The following is a 15314-nucleotide window of genomic DNA, read 5'->3' as shown; positions in this document are numbered from 1 at the left end:
AGCGTAAGCCTTTTGTGGTATGTTTCCTCTTATTATTAATTCATCTGAGTCTCTTAAAAAGCACTGAACATAACCCATTTATTTTGTACCAGTTAAGTTGTCATGTTTTCAGAAGAAGTGCCTGAATTTAAATTACAGTGAAAATGTATTAAGATAGCACCAAGATGTTATTTATTAAAAAGCTCTTTCTCTGGTTAAAGATCTATCACACGACATTTCTTTTCAACACTGTCTTTTTCTCCTGAAAACCATAACATTCTCTTGCTATATGCCCATTTTCACCCAACATATTTTGTTATTGCTGCAGGATCTTAAGAAGTCATTGAGTCCAGCGCTTTGAATTGAGGCAGGTTCAAGTATACCTAGACTATTCCTGACAGGTTTTTGTCTAACCCAGGGGTTCTCAAACTTCATTGTACCGCAACCCCCTTCTGACAACAAAAATTACTACATGACCTCAGGAGGGGGAACTGAAGCCTGAGCCCACCCAAGCCCCGCCTCCCCAGGCGGGGGGGCCCAAAGCCAAAGCCTGAGCCCCACCACCCCTGGTGGGGTGTGGGGGGCAAAGCTGAAGCCTAGAGGCTACAGCTCCTGGCAGGGGGCCTGTAACCTGAGTCCCACCGCCATGGGCTTGGGCTTTGGTCCAAGGCGGTGGGGCTCGGACTTTGGCTTTAGCCCCAGGCCGCAGCAAGTCTCAACCAGCCCTGGTGACCCCATTAAAACAGGGTCACGACCCACTTTGGGGTCCCAACCCACAGCTTGAGAACCTCTGGTCTAACCTATACTTAAAAACCTCCAATGATAGGGATTCCACAACCTCCCTCAGTAACCTATTCCAGTACTTAACTACCCTTATAGTAGAAAGTTTTTCCTCATATCTACCTTAAGTCTCCCTTGCTACTTGTCCTGCCTTTAGTGGACATGAAAAACAACTGATCACAGTCCTCTTTATAAAAGCCCTTAACATATTTTAAGACTTATCAAGTCCCCCCTTAGTCTTCTTTTCTCAAGACTAAATATGCCCAGTTTTTTTAAAACTTTCCTTATAGGTCAGGTTTTGTTCACCTTTTATTATTGTTGTTGCTCTCCTCTGAACTCTCTCCAATTTGTCCACATCTTTCCTGAAGTGTAGCCCCAGAACCACAAGTACCAGCTTCTTCCTTTCCCCGGGGGTGCTCAACCCCGACTCAGCCCCAGATCCCACCCCACCCCTTTCCCCAAGTTCCTACCTCTGCTCCAGGCCCCACCCCCCACTCCACCCCTTCCTCCCAGGCCCGCCTCCACCCCACCTGTTCCTGCCCCCTCCCCTAAGCACGTCCCATCCCCGCTTCTCCTCCTGCCTCCCCAGTGCCTCCTGCACACCACGGAACAGCTGATCGCGGCAGGCAGGAAGCACTGGGAGGGAGGGGGAAGAGTTGATCGGTAGGGCCACCGGCGGCAGGAGGCGCTAGCGGGGGAGTAGGGGGGAGGTTGGCTGCCAGTGAGTGCTAAGCATCGTTGGCGCCTATGCCCAGAACTGTACACAGAACTCCAGGCAGGCCTCAGGAGTGCTGAGCAGAGCAGGATAATTACCTCCCTTGTCTTACCTACAACACTCCTATTAATAACATTCTTGGGTGTATTAACAGATCACAAATTGAATATGAATCAACAATAACCTCCAGATCCTTTTCAGTAGTACTACCATCTAACTAGCCAGTTATTCCCCATTTTGCAGTTATGCATTTGATTTTTCCTTCCTAAGTGTAGCACTTTGCACTTGTCTTTACTGATTTGTGGATTTCAGACCAATTCTCCAGTTTGTCAAGGTCATTTTGAATTCTAACCCTGGCCTCCAAAATGCTTACAGAACCCCACCCAGCTTGGGGTCATCCACAAATTTTATAAACACAGTACTGGACCAGAACAGACTCCTGCAGCACCCTACTCAATATGTCCCCCCAGTTTGACAGCAAACCAATGATAACTACTCTCTGAGTACGGTCTTTCAACCCTTGTGCACCCACCTTATAGTAATTTCATCTAGCCTACATTTCCCTAGTAGTTTATGAGAATGTCATTTGGAACTATGTCAAGTCTTACTAAAATCAGGATACAGTATATACATCTACTTCTTCCCCTCCTTCCCCTGCATCCACTAGGTTAATAACCTTGTCAAAGAAGGAGATTCAGTTAATTTGGCACTATCTATTCTTTACAAATCCTTGTTAGTTATTACTTCTCATACTACTATCTTCTAGGTGCTTAAAAATGTGTTTGATAGTTTCTTTCAGTATCTTCCCAGGTATCAAAGTTTGGCTGACTGGTCTATAATTCTCCACGTCCTCTTTTTCCCCCCTTTTTAAAAGATGTTTGCCCTTCTGTAATCTTCTGGGACCTCACCCATCCTCCATAGGTTCTCGAAGATCAATGTTAATGCTTCAGCTAGCTCCTTAAATATCCTCGGTCATCAGGCCCTGTTGATTTGAATACATCTATCTTATCTAAATATTCTTTAACCTGTTCTTGCTTGTGTTCCTTCTCCAGGTTAATGTTAACTGCGTTAAGCAGCTGGTCACAAACATTCTTTGTTACCAAAAAATATAACAATTCTGAAATCATTAACTAAGGTCATGTTTAAGATACAGAAAGCCTCCAGATATGTCGGGAATTACACAGGTCCACTTTTTTAAGTGTATGCTCATTTCCAAAGTTGCTAACAGCTTGGGAGGCACACCATTCCTAAAATTAACAGAAAAGCCACAAGGGAGACCATTTCCCAGAACTCAAACCTGAAGTCCAAGAATGAATAATAGGACTGGGGCTCCATATCCTTATGCAAATAAAGCACTGACTTCACAGGGAGTTTTGCCTACACAATGGCAACAGAATTGGGCCCTTATTAACAAATTCATCAATGCTTAATTACATTTCATGAGTAAATTTGGAAAAATAAAATCAAAAGATCACTACACCTGTGGTACTGGGCAATAAGCTCCCATCCCTGCAGTATTTGGACCCTGGTCTCCATCCATTAACTGTTTGTGGGCCTGGACTAGTGGCATGGGAGCAACAGTGACACCATCAGTGAAGCACAAGCACTATAAAGAAAGACAAACATCACAGAATGTACTCAAATGGTTATGTTCTGTATTAACTGAAATCAGCTCAGAAGGCCACAGATTTAGCCCTGTCATTAGTATTTAAGGTTCAAAACTAGAAAACAATGGGCCAAATTCATCTTGTTGTAACTCCACTGACTACAAGGAGTAGCCTGTCTTAATTATTTATTTAGGTATTAACAAAGATTTCTGGAGAAAATGGTTTTGACTGGTGAGGGCCACATATAAGAATTCCCTTCTACTATACTATCAGGGCTGGGTACATTAAGGTCCTGATTCAACAATTTATGCTTATCTTTAGGCATGTGAGTAGTCCCACTGACTTCATTGGAACCATTCAAGTGCTTAAAATTAAGCACAGAGTAAATATTTGCAGGATCAGGGCCTAAAAAGAGAGCAAAATATTATCTTTGGTAATGGAGTAAAATCTTGTGTAGAGAATTCATCTTGTAACTGTGGCACAAAATCCAGACCTGTGCCATACAGGTAAGCTTAAATTGTATCCTGCAGATGAGTAACGTATAGTCTACAGCAAGGAAGGGACCACAACTGTATTTACAGATACAAAAAGTGAACTAAGCATTGGGACAACAATTTAGGATGTAATGCAAGAATTACAGCAAAGTGGATATATTAAAAATCAGCAAATCCTTTTTTTCTCCTCTAGAGAATCAATTCACCCCCACAGATCACAGTTACTGCATATTTATGGTTAATGTAGTTGTACTGAGAATGTATATTGACTAACTTGACATCAGACTGCATGTCTTACATATTTATGTGGTTGCCATATAAAACACAGACTAGTTAAAATGAAGAATTCATGCTTTTAGGCAAAAAGTGTAACAACAATACAAGTGCATAAAAGGATTTGTGACCAAACTATTGAGCCAAAACTGAACATACAGATAGCTCTTCCCCTTCAAGAAGTTCTTCAATGACAACCGTCTCTCCAGTCTCTCCAAACACTTTATCCTGCATTAAAAATATTCTTTAGTTATTAGCTGTGACATCCATCAGTTAGATCGTCTTCTCTTTAAAAAAGAAAAGCATCGCAAAGAGAAGGAAAGACAATGTACACCTCTACCCTGATATAATGCTGTCCTCGGGAGCCAAAAAATCTTACCGTGTTATAGGTGAAACTGCGTTATATCGAACTTGCTTTGATCCGCCGGAGTGTGCAGTCCCCCCTCCCACCCCTGGAGCACTGCTTTACCGCGTTATATCTGAATTCATATTATATCAGGTCACGTTATATCGGAGTAGAGATGTATATGAAAAGAGCCAGCTTATGTTAATCCTGGGATTCTGGGCAGAGACAACCAAAGTAATGAAAAGACCACCCCCCTCAGACCAGAGAGGCACCACAGAACCCAGAACTTAACTGATTACATATGGGACAAAAAAAAAAAAAGGGGGGTGAAGATCACAGATACAAAATGAGGGATCTAGAGGGGGAAACTGAGCAGAGAACACTGGTCAACACCCATTGCCATGAGAAAGGGTCAAAGGAATCAATAGATGCCACCCAGAGGAACTCTGCCCAGATATATGCCTGGGCAAGGCATCAGGAAAATGGCCCACAGTCACAAGAAACAGTCAGTTTTGGTGACTGAAGCCTTCCTTTTACCCAGAGAACAGGTACAGCATAGACAGCAGCAGAGTAAGTTTCCCAGTACACCAGCCCTGAGATGGAGGGAACCTCCTTAGGTTAAGAAAATAATTCAGTTTCAAGGTCCATTCAGCTCTCAGCCCAACAAAGTGGTGGGTTTTGTGATGAAAAACACTTGTCTGCTTGGGCTAGAGAACAGAGTGAAATCCTCAAGTTCATTTCTTCCAGGTCACCAGGCAACGAGAATCAGACCTCACAGTATTTAAACAAAGGGTAGCTTACCTGCAAAATCTCTTGCACAGCTCTGCAGGCTTCCTCTTTGCTGGCTGCAATAATTATTTCTTTTCTAGCAGCTTGGCCACTAGCCTTTATAACCAGTGCAGGAAAGTCTGTGCTATAAGTGATGGCAGGGCACATTAGAGTCAGGATCAGACATCTCCAATGCATCCTCTAAAAGGTAAATTTCTAAGTTGAACACTTCTAAAATTTTCCCCTTTTTCTGAGGAATTATACATTAAAATGTACCTGCTTGTGCCAATCTTACATGTCATATTTTCAGATAGACTTAACGTGGTCTTGTGGCCTAAACACAGGACTGGCAACCAGGAACTCCTGAGAACTAGTGCAGGCTCTGACATTCGCTCAGTGTGCAGGTCACAGTCATAATTAATGCTGAGTTTTGCACTTAAAGCAGGGATTCAGCTACTGTGTTACATGAGGAATATGGTGTAGTTTACGCAACATTACAACGTGTATTCTTTGAGCATAAAATGATTTATTATCCAATTCCGAAAGATAGCTTAACCACATTTTATACATCTTTCCTCCTCCCTCAGATATTGGATAGCCAGGGCCGGCTCCAGGGTTTTTGCCGCCCCAAGCATCGGAAAAATAATAAAATAAAATAAAAAGCCACGATCGTGATCGGCGGCACTTTGGCGGCAGCTCCACCGCGCCGCTTTCTTATTTGGTGGCAGGTCCTCCCCTCCGAGAGGGATTGAGGGACCCACCACCAAACAGCCAGACGTGCCGCCACTTCCCCTTCGCCGCCCCAAGCACCTGCTTGCTGAGCTGGTGCCTGGAGCCGGCCCTGTGGATAGCAAAACTAAATGGAATATTTGAACAGATTATTCATAACACCAGCATGCAAACAGACACACATTTTCGGATATCGCACGTTTTCTTTTTCATATTTTAAACCACTGACACAAAGCCCAATTCTTGACTTCAATTAGAAGCAGGAGCAAGCACAAAAAGCTCATATTCTGCAGTGCATGTCAATCTGGGATTGCTTTTCTTCTTTGTGTTGTAGGTTCTTTTATTGTTTACATATCAAAGTTCCTTTGCATAACTATAATAGAAAATAGCGTAGTAGAACTTGTTTGGGTAAAATTAGTAAGAAGAAAAATTTTATTGTTAAATGCCTGTTCTCATTGATACTACCACACGTAATAGATGACATAAGAGAAAACACAATTTGTGGACTCAATGCATGGCAGGTGCCCTGCGCCCCTCCTCCTGTGGCCGGAGAAGCCCTGGGCTGGCGGAACCCCAATCCACTCCCGTCGCCAACGGAGGAGCCCCAGGCTGGCCTCACTGTGCTGGATGACCAACCCGAGCTGGAGAATGGGAAAGGCAGTGCGCCTCGCCTCCCGAGACCCCCAGCAGATGAATGCTGAGCTTTTTATATGTGCTATGCAGGTTCGGAGCAGCTGAGAAGGCAGTATCTGCTACTCAGCTTCCCGGGTTCTTCAGTAATCTCTCTAGAGTCCAGGGAGATTACTGGTGAACCCAGGAAACTGAATAGCAGATATCACTGCCTCAGCTGCCCTGGAACCTGCATAGCACATAATAAGCAAAAACCCACAACCCACTGTCCCGCAGCAGTGGCTCTGCCAGGGGAGGTTTAGCCTTCCCTGGCCTATTATACTCACACCCATGGGTAAGACCAAATATACAAGATACTTGAAAAAGTGAATAAGCTTCAAGTGATGGATGGTTTACCTGGTAATAAAGCTACAAGCTTCTTGAGGGTTGGCAAATGCTTTCCATCTTGCTGTTGGGATCCCATGACAATCCAGAAAGGCTTTGGCAAAGCTTGTACTGGTCTCTAGCTGAGCTGCCTTGGCTGAGGGACCAAAACATCTCACTCCAGCTGACATCAAGTCATCCACAATTCCTAGTAATTGAAAAGTGCCAAAAGATAAATGCACTCAAATATTCAAACGTCTACCTAAGATGGCCTTTTTATTCTATAAGACCGTGGTTTTCAACCTATGGTCCGCAGACCCCTGTGGGTCTGCAGACTGTGTCTAATATTTCCACAGGGGTCCATACCTCCATTCAAAATGCTTTAGACGTCCACAAATGAAAAAAAAGGTTGAAAACCACTGCTATAATAGAAGAAAGGTGGGTGAGGTAACATCTTTTATTGGACCAACTTCTGCTGGAGAGAGAGAGAGACAAGCTTTCGAGCTTATACAGAGCTCTTCTTCAGGTCTGGGAAAGGTATTCAAGAGTGTCAGAAGTAAATACAAGGTGGGACAAATTGTTTAGCATAAGTAGTTAACACATATTCTAAGAGACCATTCAAGGTGAAGTGGCCTGTTAAAAACTCTCCAGTCATAGGACAAAAAAAGGGGGGTTAATGGGTTATACATTGTTGTAATAAGCCATAAATCCAGTTTCTTTATTAAGACCATAATTTTTAGTATCTAGCACTGTTATGAATTTAAGCTCCCAGGCTCGTCTTTTGAAGGTGTTGTGCAGGTTTCCTTTGAGGATGAGAACTGAGAGGTTAGATATGGAGTGATCATTTCATGAAAAGTGTTCACCCACAGGTGACGCGGTCTTTTTGTCTTTTGTCATTTTTCTGTGTGAATTCAAGACATAGTTACTGTCTCATTTCACCCACTCAGTTGTTATTGGGGCATTTAGTGCACTGGATAAGGTACATTACATATTGTGAGAGGCATGTGTAGGACCCATGGATCTTGAAAGAAGCGTTGTGCTGGGAGTTAATCATCGTAGCAGTGGAGATATATCTGCAGGTTTTGCATCTGTTGTTATGCCAGGGTCTGGTGCTGCTTTGAGTTGGAGTGTCCTGATCTGTGGGGAGCTTGCTTTTGACAATGAGCTTGGAAAGGTTGGGAGGGTTGTTTGAAGGCCAGAAGAGGGGGTTCAGGAAAGATTTCTTTCAGGATGTGATCCCCATCAAGTATAAGCCGTAATTGTTTAATGATACTCCCTGTGTGTGCCATTGTGGGGTGGTAGGTGACAACTAGGAGGGTGTGTTGGAGGGTTCTTTTCTTCTGAATTGAAGCAGGTTCTCTCAGGGTATTTGGGTGACCCGTTCCATAATGCAATCTACTTCTCTAGTGAAGTGTCCTTGTTTGGTGAAGGCCGTTATTCTATAACATCTTTATATTATTGATGGGTTTGTGTGCTTTATTACCATTTTATTTTTGTTCTCATCCCTCATTTAAAAATATTCAGGGCACTGTTAGCATGGAAGCCTACATGTCATTTGGTGCCCCCTAGTTCTTGTGTTATGAGGAGTAAATAACACTTCCTTATTTACTTTCTCCATACCAGTCATGATTTTATAGACTGCTATCATATCCCCCCTTAGCAGTCTCTTTTCCAAGCTGAAAAGTCCCTAATCATTTTTGTTGCCCTTTTCCGTACTTTCTCCAATTCCAATATACCCTTTTTGAGATGGAGCAACCAGATCTGCATGCAGAATTCAAGATGCGGTTTTATATAGAGGCAAAAAAGAACTAGATACGTTCATGGAGGATCGATTCCATCAAGGGCTATTAGCCAAGGAGGGCAGGGATGGTGTCTTTACCCCTGTTTGCCAAAAGCTGGGAATGGGAGACAGGAGATGGATCACTTGTTAATTATCTGCTCTGTTCATTCCTTCTGAAGCACCTGACATTGGCCCCTATCAGAAGACAGGATACTTGGTCTGACCCAGTAGGGCCGTTTTTATGTTCTTAAGTACCTCCCAAAGCACCATCCAAGCAGCCTGCTATGTCCTTTGCTATAGTGAACAGTTTAATGCTCAAAATGTTATTTTACAAATGGATTAAGCTACCTGTTTCATCATTTGATTTCAAGAGACTTTTAATCTTATTTTACAAAGCCTTGTAGTGAGACCATTCAGTGACTGCACATTTCCCACATGATGTCTAACATGTACACAGCTATGAAGCAAAAATTAGACATAAAATAATCTTACATGTACAGTATAGAGAAAAACCTAGAATATTCTCACACTTCAGTTAAATTAAGGATAGAATACAGTTTAAAACTTCAATATGATTATTTTTCTTTTCAGATAAATTCAAGGCATTTGGCTTTTTCAAACAAGAGAATTTATTCTAACCTTACCAGCTCCCAAGCGTGCCTCTGGTCCAACTACCACAAGTCCAATGTTATGGTCTTTGCAGAACTGGGCAAGGATAGTATGATTGCTGACTAACACAGCTGAAAAGAATAAAGATATATAACTTAAGTTACAAGTATAAAACACTTGTACACTGAATCAAAGACAAAGGGGGTTATAATTCCACCCCCAAACAGTGTTGGAATAGGATAGTATAGGCAAAAGGAGAGCTGAACAACTTAAAGGGTGTTAAGCCCTTACAGACGTTATCAAAACTGAAATAGAACTAAAAATGGAGTCCAGAATAGATAACTGAAAGTTATGCACAATATCTGATAACTATACAGTCATTAAATATTAATTACGCTATGTTTATTTTGGGTAGCCCAAGTAAACATTTTTAAAACATGTTTATACAAATGGACTAGCACATTTTAAAAATAAAAAGGGTTCAGAGTAGCAGCCGTGTTAGTCTGTATCCGCAAAAAGAACAGGAGTACTTGTGGCACCTTAGGGTACGTCTTCAATCGATTTATCCGGGATCGATATATCACGTCTCGTTAAAGACGTGATATATCGATTCCCGAACGCGCTCACCGTCAACTCCGGAACTCCACCAGAGCGAGCGGCGGTAGCGCAGTCGACGGGGGAGCCGTGGCCATCGATCCCGTGCTGTTTGGACCCCAGGTAATTCGATCCAAGATACTTCGACTTCAGCTACGCTATTTGCATAGCTGAAGTTGCGTATCTTGGATCGATCCCTCCCTCCCCCCAGTGTAGACCGGCCCTTAGAGACTAACAAAAGATGCCACAAGTACTCCTGTTCTTTTTAAAAATAAAAAGGCGTTCTAGCACCAGAGCTACCTCTGGTGGGCGGAAGATGGAACTGCAGCACTTCTTAGGCAAAATGTATTTTATGCAGGAAAATACAAAATTCTATACCCAGTGCTGTAGAATTCCCCCAGGAGTAAGAGTTCATCACAGCACCCTGTTCGCAGAGCCAGGTTAGGACAGAGTGGGGTACACAGGGCTGCGGGGGGGCCACAGACTGCGGTTCAGAATGGCTACTCGGGGGTCAGACTGGAGCATGGGCTCAGGACCTAATGGGTGACAGTGTTGAGCCTGGGGACGGTGGAGAGGGGCTGCAGAGACCCATGGAGATGAGGGGTGTGGGGACAGAGGTAGATATGCCTGACTCAATGGGAGAGGCTTGGGGTCAGCCAGGATCTGCATGGGGGAGGCTTCCCAACATCCTAACAATCCCCCCCTCAAAGCAAAAGCTCCCACCCACACTGCTATGCTCCTTCCCTCTCCCTCAGCTCTTCCATTACCCCTGACTCCCCCAAGTCTTTGCACTGCTTCTGACAGGTGCAGGAAATACAATTCTGTATTGTCATTTAAATGAATTACACAAAGTTCCGTATTAATATGCGTTGTGAGGAATCCATTTGTCCCCATGCAGCTGAGGAGCGATAAGTGCAGGAGGGTGGGTGGGGGGGAGTTTTGCAAAATTTTCTGCAACCAGGGGAGAAATCGGGGGGGAGGGGTCTGACCCAGCCCCAGATGCCGTACAGGGGTAGAGGAAGTCCCATCCTCCCCAGCCCAGCTGTGACTAACAGCTGAGCCCGGCAGAGGGTAGGAGCCACCAGCCAGGTCTTCCCTAGTCCTGTCTCCTGCCCCACAGTGATTTATCTCTCTGCCAGCTGCCCTAGGCACCTGAAACATACTGCTGGGCAGGGTTCCATGACCGCTCTAGTGGCTTCCCTTTGCTTCCCTGTCAGAAAGTCATTTTTCTAAAGGGAAGCAAAGAAATTTGCAGGGGACAGAAATGCTGTGCATGCGCAGAATGCCCCCAGGAGTAAGTGTTTTATCAGATAATCTGACCATTCAAAAAAAAAAAAAACAGCAAAAATTATTTGCATGTGGTATAATTTGTGGTATCTTTTGTGGAAAAGAATAAGACACACTGTTAATTTCTACTGATTCAACATATAATATTGAACCGTTTTTGTTTATATTCACACATCTATATACGTGCGCACAGCTTGAAATATCATTTATTTGCTTTCTATTACCTGAATTTGAAATCTTTCCATTATCAGCTGTTCCTGCATTTCCTGGAGCAACTAGCACTTGTTTTACATGTGGAGATTGTGCCAATTTCCAGGCCAGAGCGTGCTCTCTGCCTCCACTGCCAATCACAAGCACTCGATCAGCCATCAGTCTGTGAAAAGCCAGTCACTGTACTTATTTCAGAGTCCTATGGGAAAAAACAAAACATATGAATTATGTCTCTAACAGCCACCCATAATTGGTAGCCTCAGTCATAGGCGTGCACAGCACATTTCATTAGGGTGTGCACCCAGGGAATTTTTTTTTTAAAGGCGTACATCATAAAGGTTGGGGTGCAGGAGGGAGTGCGGGGTGTGGGAGGGGATGCAGTGTGCAGGAAGGGGCTCAGGGCAAGGGATTGGGGCAGAGGAGTGCGGGGGCAGGAGGGGTACAGAGTGCAGGAGGGGGCTCTGGGCAGGAGGTTGGGGTACAGGAGGGGTGCGGCGGGGGCTCAGGGCAGGGAGTTAGTGCAGGAGGGGTGCGGGGTGCAGGCAGGGGTTTGGGGTGCAGGAGGGGTGCGGCAAGGGGTTCAGGACAGGGAGTTGGGGTGCAAGAGGGGTACGGGGTGCAGGCAGAGGGTTCAGGGCAGGGGGTTGGGGTGCAGGAGGGGTGCGAGATGCAGGCAGGGGGCTCAGGGCAGGGAGTTGGGGGGCGGGGTGCAGGAGGGGTTCGGGCTCCAGCCCAGCACCGCTTGACTGCAGCAGCGCGTTCCCTGCCTGCCTGCCCTGGCCCCACACTGCACTGCTCACCACGTCCCTGAGGGGGGCGGAGGGCACAGGGCTCCGCGCGCTGCCCTTGCCACACCTCCAGGTACCTCCTCCGAAGCTCCCATTGGCCGCGGTTCCCCGTTCCCAGCCAATGGGAGCTGCGGAGGGCGGTGCCTGGAGCAACACATGGAGCCCTCTGCCCCCGGGGCCCCAGGGATGTGGTGCCATGCCGGCCGCTTCTGAGAGCGGCACGGGGCCTGCGGCACCACGGGGGGCAAATCCCACAGGCCGGATCCAAAGCCCTGAGGGGCCGGATCTGGCCCACAGGCATTAGGATGCACCTGGGCACACCCGGCACACCCTGTGCGCACGCCTATGGCCTCAATCTAGTTCCCAGCATATAAGTATTCAGGTGACAAAAATACACCATCACACATGGTATTGATTGGCAACAGTGTTGGCCTTCTGGGTGAAATCATGGACCAACTGAAGCCAGTGAAAGTTTTACCATTGACTTCAATGGGGTCAAGATTTAATCCCTTAAGTATACAGGCCAAAGTGTAGAGCAGGGATCGGCAACCTTTGGCAAGCCCCCTGGCAGGCCGGGTTGGTTTGTTTACCTGCTGCGTCTGCAGGTTCGGCCAATCCCGGCTCCCATTCGGCCCGTGCCGCTTCCCGCAGCCCCCATTGGCCTGGAGCGGTGAACCACGGCCAGTGGGAGCCACGATCGGCCGAACCTGTGGAAGCGGCAGGTAAACAAATTGGCCCTGCCCCCCAGAGTGCTTACCCTGGCGGGCGGTGTGCCAAAGATTGCCAATCCCTGGTGTAGAGACTGAACTACCCACATAGGTCTGGTTTCGCCACAGAAGTACTGAGGCACATTGGTAGTGTGGGAAAGCTTATACAAATGCTGTTTTTAACTTAGCTTTAAGGTGGTCTTCAATATGGAGGATGTCAATCCAGAACTTTAATGAGCACTAAAATATGTAATTTTTTAAAAACAGCAATTGTCAAACTATAAAAATCAGTGAGAATGCTGCTTAGACTGAATAATGTGCTGAATACACCTGCTGTTTCCCCCCAAATACAGTAACTCCCCACTTAACGTTGTTTCGATCTTACATCCCTGCTCAATTACAGAACATGCTCCATTTAAAGTTGTGCAATGCTTCGCTAGAACGTCGTTTGGCTGCCTGCTTTGTCCACAGCTGGTAGCCCTCCCATCAGCTCCCCTACGCCTCCCCGCACAGCGCCTCCCACCTGCCGGCAGACCCCGCAGATCAGTGCCTTCCGCCTCCTCCTGCCCCCAGCAATCAGCTGGCTTGTGATATTCAGGGAACAGGAGGGAGGGGGAGGAGCGAGGACTCGGCGCACAGGCTTCCCCTCGATCCCCAACGCCACAAACCAGCTAATTGCTGCGGGCAGGAGACAGGGGAGGGAGCGGGGAGGCTGCGCGCCAAGTCCTCGCTCCTTTCCCCCCTCCTGCCCCTTGAACGTCGCAAGCCAGCTTATTGCCGCGGGCAGGAGAGGGAGGCGCAAGGACGCGGCGTGCGGAGTAAAGGGGAATAAGGGGGGGAAGAAGAGGTGGGTTAAGGGTGGAGGCTTAGGAGTGGAAAGGGCGGGCTGAGGGTTGAGCCCCACGCCCCTGCCACTGCGCACTGTGCTTCTCCTAGCCTATAGCACCTTCAGCCTCCTTGCCTGCCTCATTGTCTCCAGTGCCAGTGGGCTGTGCCTGTGTGGGGTAAGGCAGGGGCACCTCCCAACTATAGTACTGTACTATATGGCAAAAAAAAAAAATTCCCTGGAACCTAACCCCCCCCATTTACATTCATTCTTATGGAGAAATTGGATTCGCTTAACATCGTTTCACTTAAAGTTGCATTTTTCAGGAACATACCTACAACATAACTACAACGTTAAGTGAGGAGTTACCGTACACTGATAGGCCTCAATAGTATTTCTTGGCAGATTTGTTTTGATGTATTTCAGAAACACTATAATATGCAATGTATTTTACATCTGCTGATTTAGTTTTTCCAATATGAAATTAAAATGGGCACATATAAATGTCATGAACAAAACCAATCCCAGAATATGACCTTTAAGATAGATGCTATTGACATTAACCAATCTATAGCCACGAAATACATAATAAATTAAGAACACCATAAAAATGTCAGCTTTCCAACCAACACAACATTGCTCTTTCTCAGGAACAGATGATCTGTGGGGAGCTTACTGTATAGCTGACAAACAAAATCAGAGACAATATTTAAATACAAAAGCATTATGTTTAAGAACAGATTTTAGTAAACTGTAACCTTTTAGGAAGGAGATTTTGGTTCCTAGCAGAGATGGCACCAATATCGATAAAATAATGATTGATTATATACATTTCCAAAATGACTGAGCTGATCAAGTATAATGTCCACTTTAAAAAGTTTTATATACCCTCTTTTAGGGGACTTTCTTCTGCATCTGCAGGGAAAAGGATTACTTTATGTAATAAGTCTTTTCCATTTTTTTCCTTTTTTTCAGAGTAAGGGTACTATACATACTAAATATGTACATTAGATTACCTTAAAATAAAGTTAACTTTGTGCAAAAAAAATTAAAACTTGGGTTCTTCCCTTTTTTGCTTCTTTATGAAAAGTTTGATTTTTCCTGCCCCTCCCTCCCCTGCCTTTGGTCTTAGCTATATCAGAAATGTTAAGTCTGATCTTCCCTGTTGTTGCTGGAAGACTTTCCTGGGGTGTGTGTTTTACAGTACTGATTAAAGGATGAGAGAGCTCACAATAAACCAAAGGTTGAATGTGATGACATTTTAACAAAAACATAATTTATCCCAAATGCTCTGGAATTAAATAGGTGTTAACGAAAAAAAGTTTTTAAAAAATTGATTTAAATCCTCTCCCCTCACAATTATTCAGTTTTCAACCTCTTCTTGACCCATCATAATTTCACTAGTTCAGCAGAGTCTTTCAAGGTAGAATAGATCTAAATTTCTAATGGAGGGTGGGAGGCAGGGAAAACACACACAAGCAGAAACCCCTTCATGCTTATCATAAAGAAGAAAAAGGGAGAGGGCTTTCCTCTCCCTTCCCCCCTTCTTGCAGGCAACTTAAAGGCATCTTGGCAGGAAAGGGAGCTAGTGTAAGAACAGAACTTACTTTAGAGGAGATATGATGGGGACTCCCAGCTGAGACACCTCTACTTGCCACATAAGGCAGTACTGCTCCATTTAATGATTCCAGAAACTCCCCAGCCAGATACAACCCCTTCCTCCTGCTCCCAGTTCAAATTCTTCTGTGTGATGAGAGCTGATCCCATAGTCAAGGACAACAAGCTCTTGGGGAGCTAAGCTCTCCAAGCCATGGAGAAGGACAAGGAGG

General features: G+C 45.2%; 1 protein-coding gene across 2 annotated transcripts in view; it reads right to left on the bottom strand.

Annotated features, from left to right (window-relative positions):
- The window catches only part of LOC101946162 (trifunctional purine biosynthetic protein adenosine-3-like), a 46517-nt gene that overhangs the window by 26655 nt on the left and 4548 nt on the right, over window positions 1-15314 (bottom strand). For both annotated transcript variants that reach the window (XM_042855780.2, XM_065589802.1), the window contains exons 2-7: window positions 11179-11363; window positions 9109-9204; window positions 6718-6892; window positions 4996-5107; window positions 4008-4076; window positions 2955-3080 (exon numbers count right to left, since the gene is read on the bottom strand). In XM_042855780.2, coding sequence (XP_042711714.2) covers window positions 2955-3080; window positions 4008-4076; window positions 4996-5107; window positions 6718-6892; window positions 9109-9204; window positions 11179-11323 — 723 coding nt within the window. In that variant the 5' untranslated portion in view covers window positions 11324-11363. The remainder of the gene's footprint in view (window positions 1-2954; window positions 3081-4007; window positions 4077-4995; window positions 5108-6717; window positions 6893-9108; window positions 9205-11178; window positions 11364-15314) is intronic.

This window comes from Chrysemys picta, chromosome 1 (assembly GCF_011386835.1).
Source record: "Chrysemys picta bellii isolate R12L10 chromosome 1, ASM1138683v2, whole genome shotgun sequence".
Lineage (NCBI taxonomy): Eukaryota > Metazoa > Chordata > Testudines > Emydidae > Chrysemys > Chrysemys picta.
This window is presented reverse-complemented; position numbering and strand designations above follow the sequence as displayed.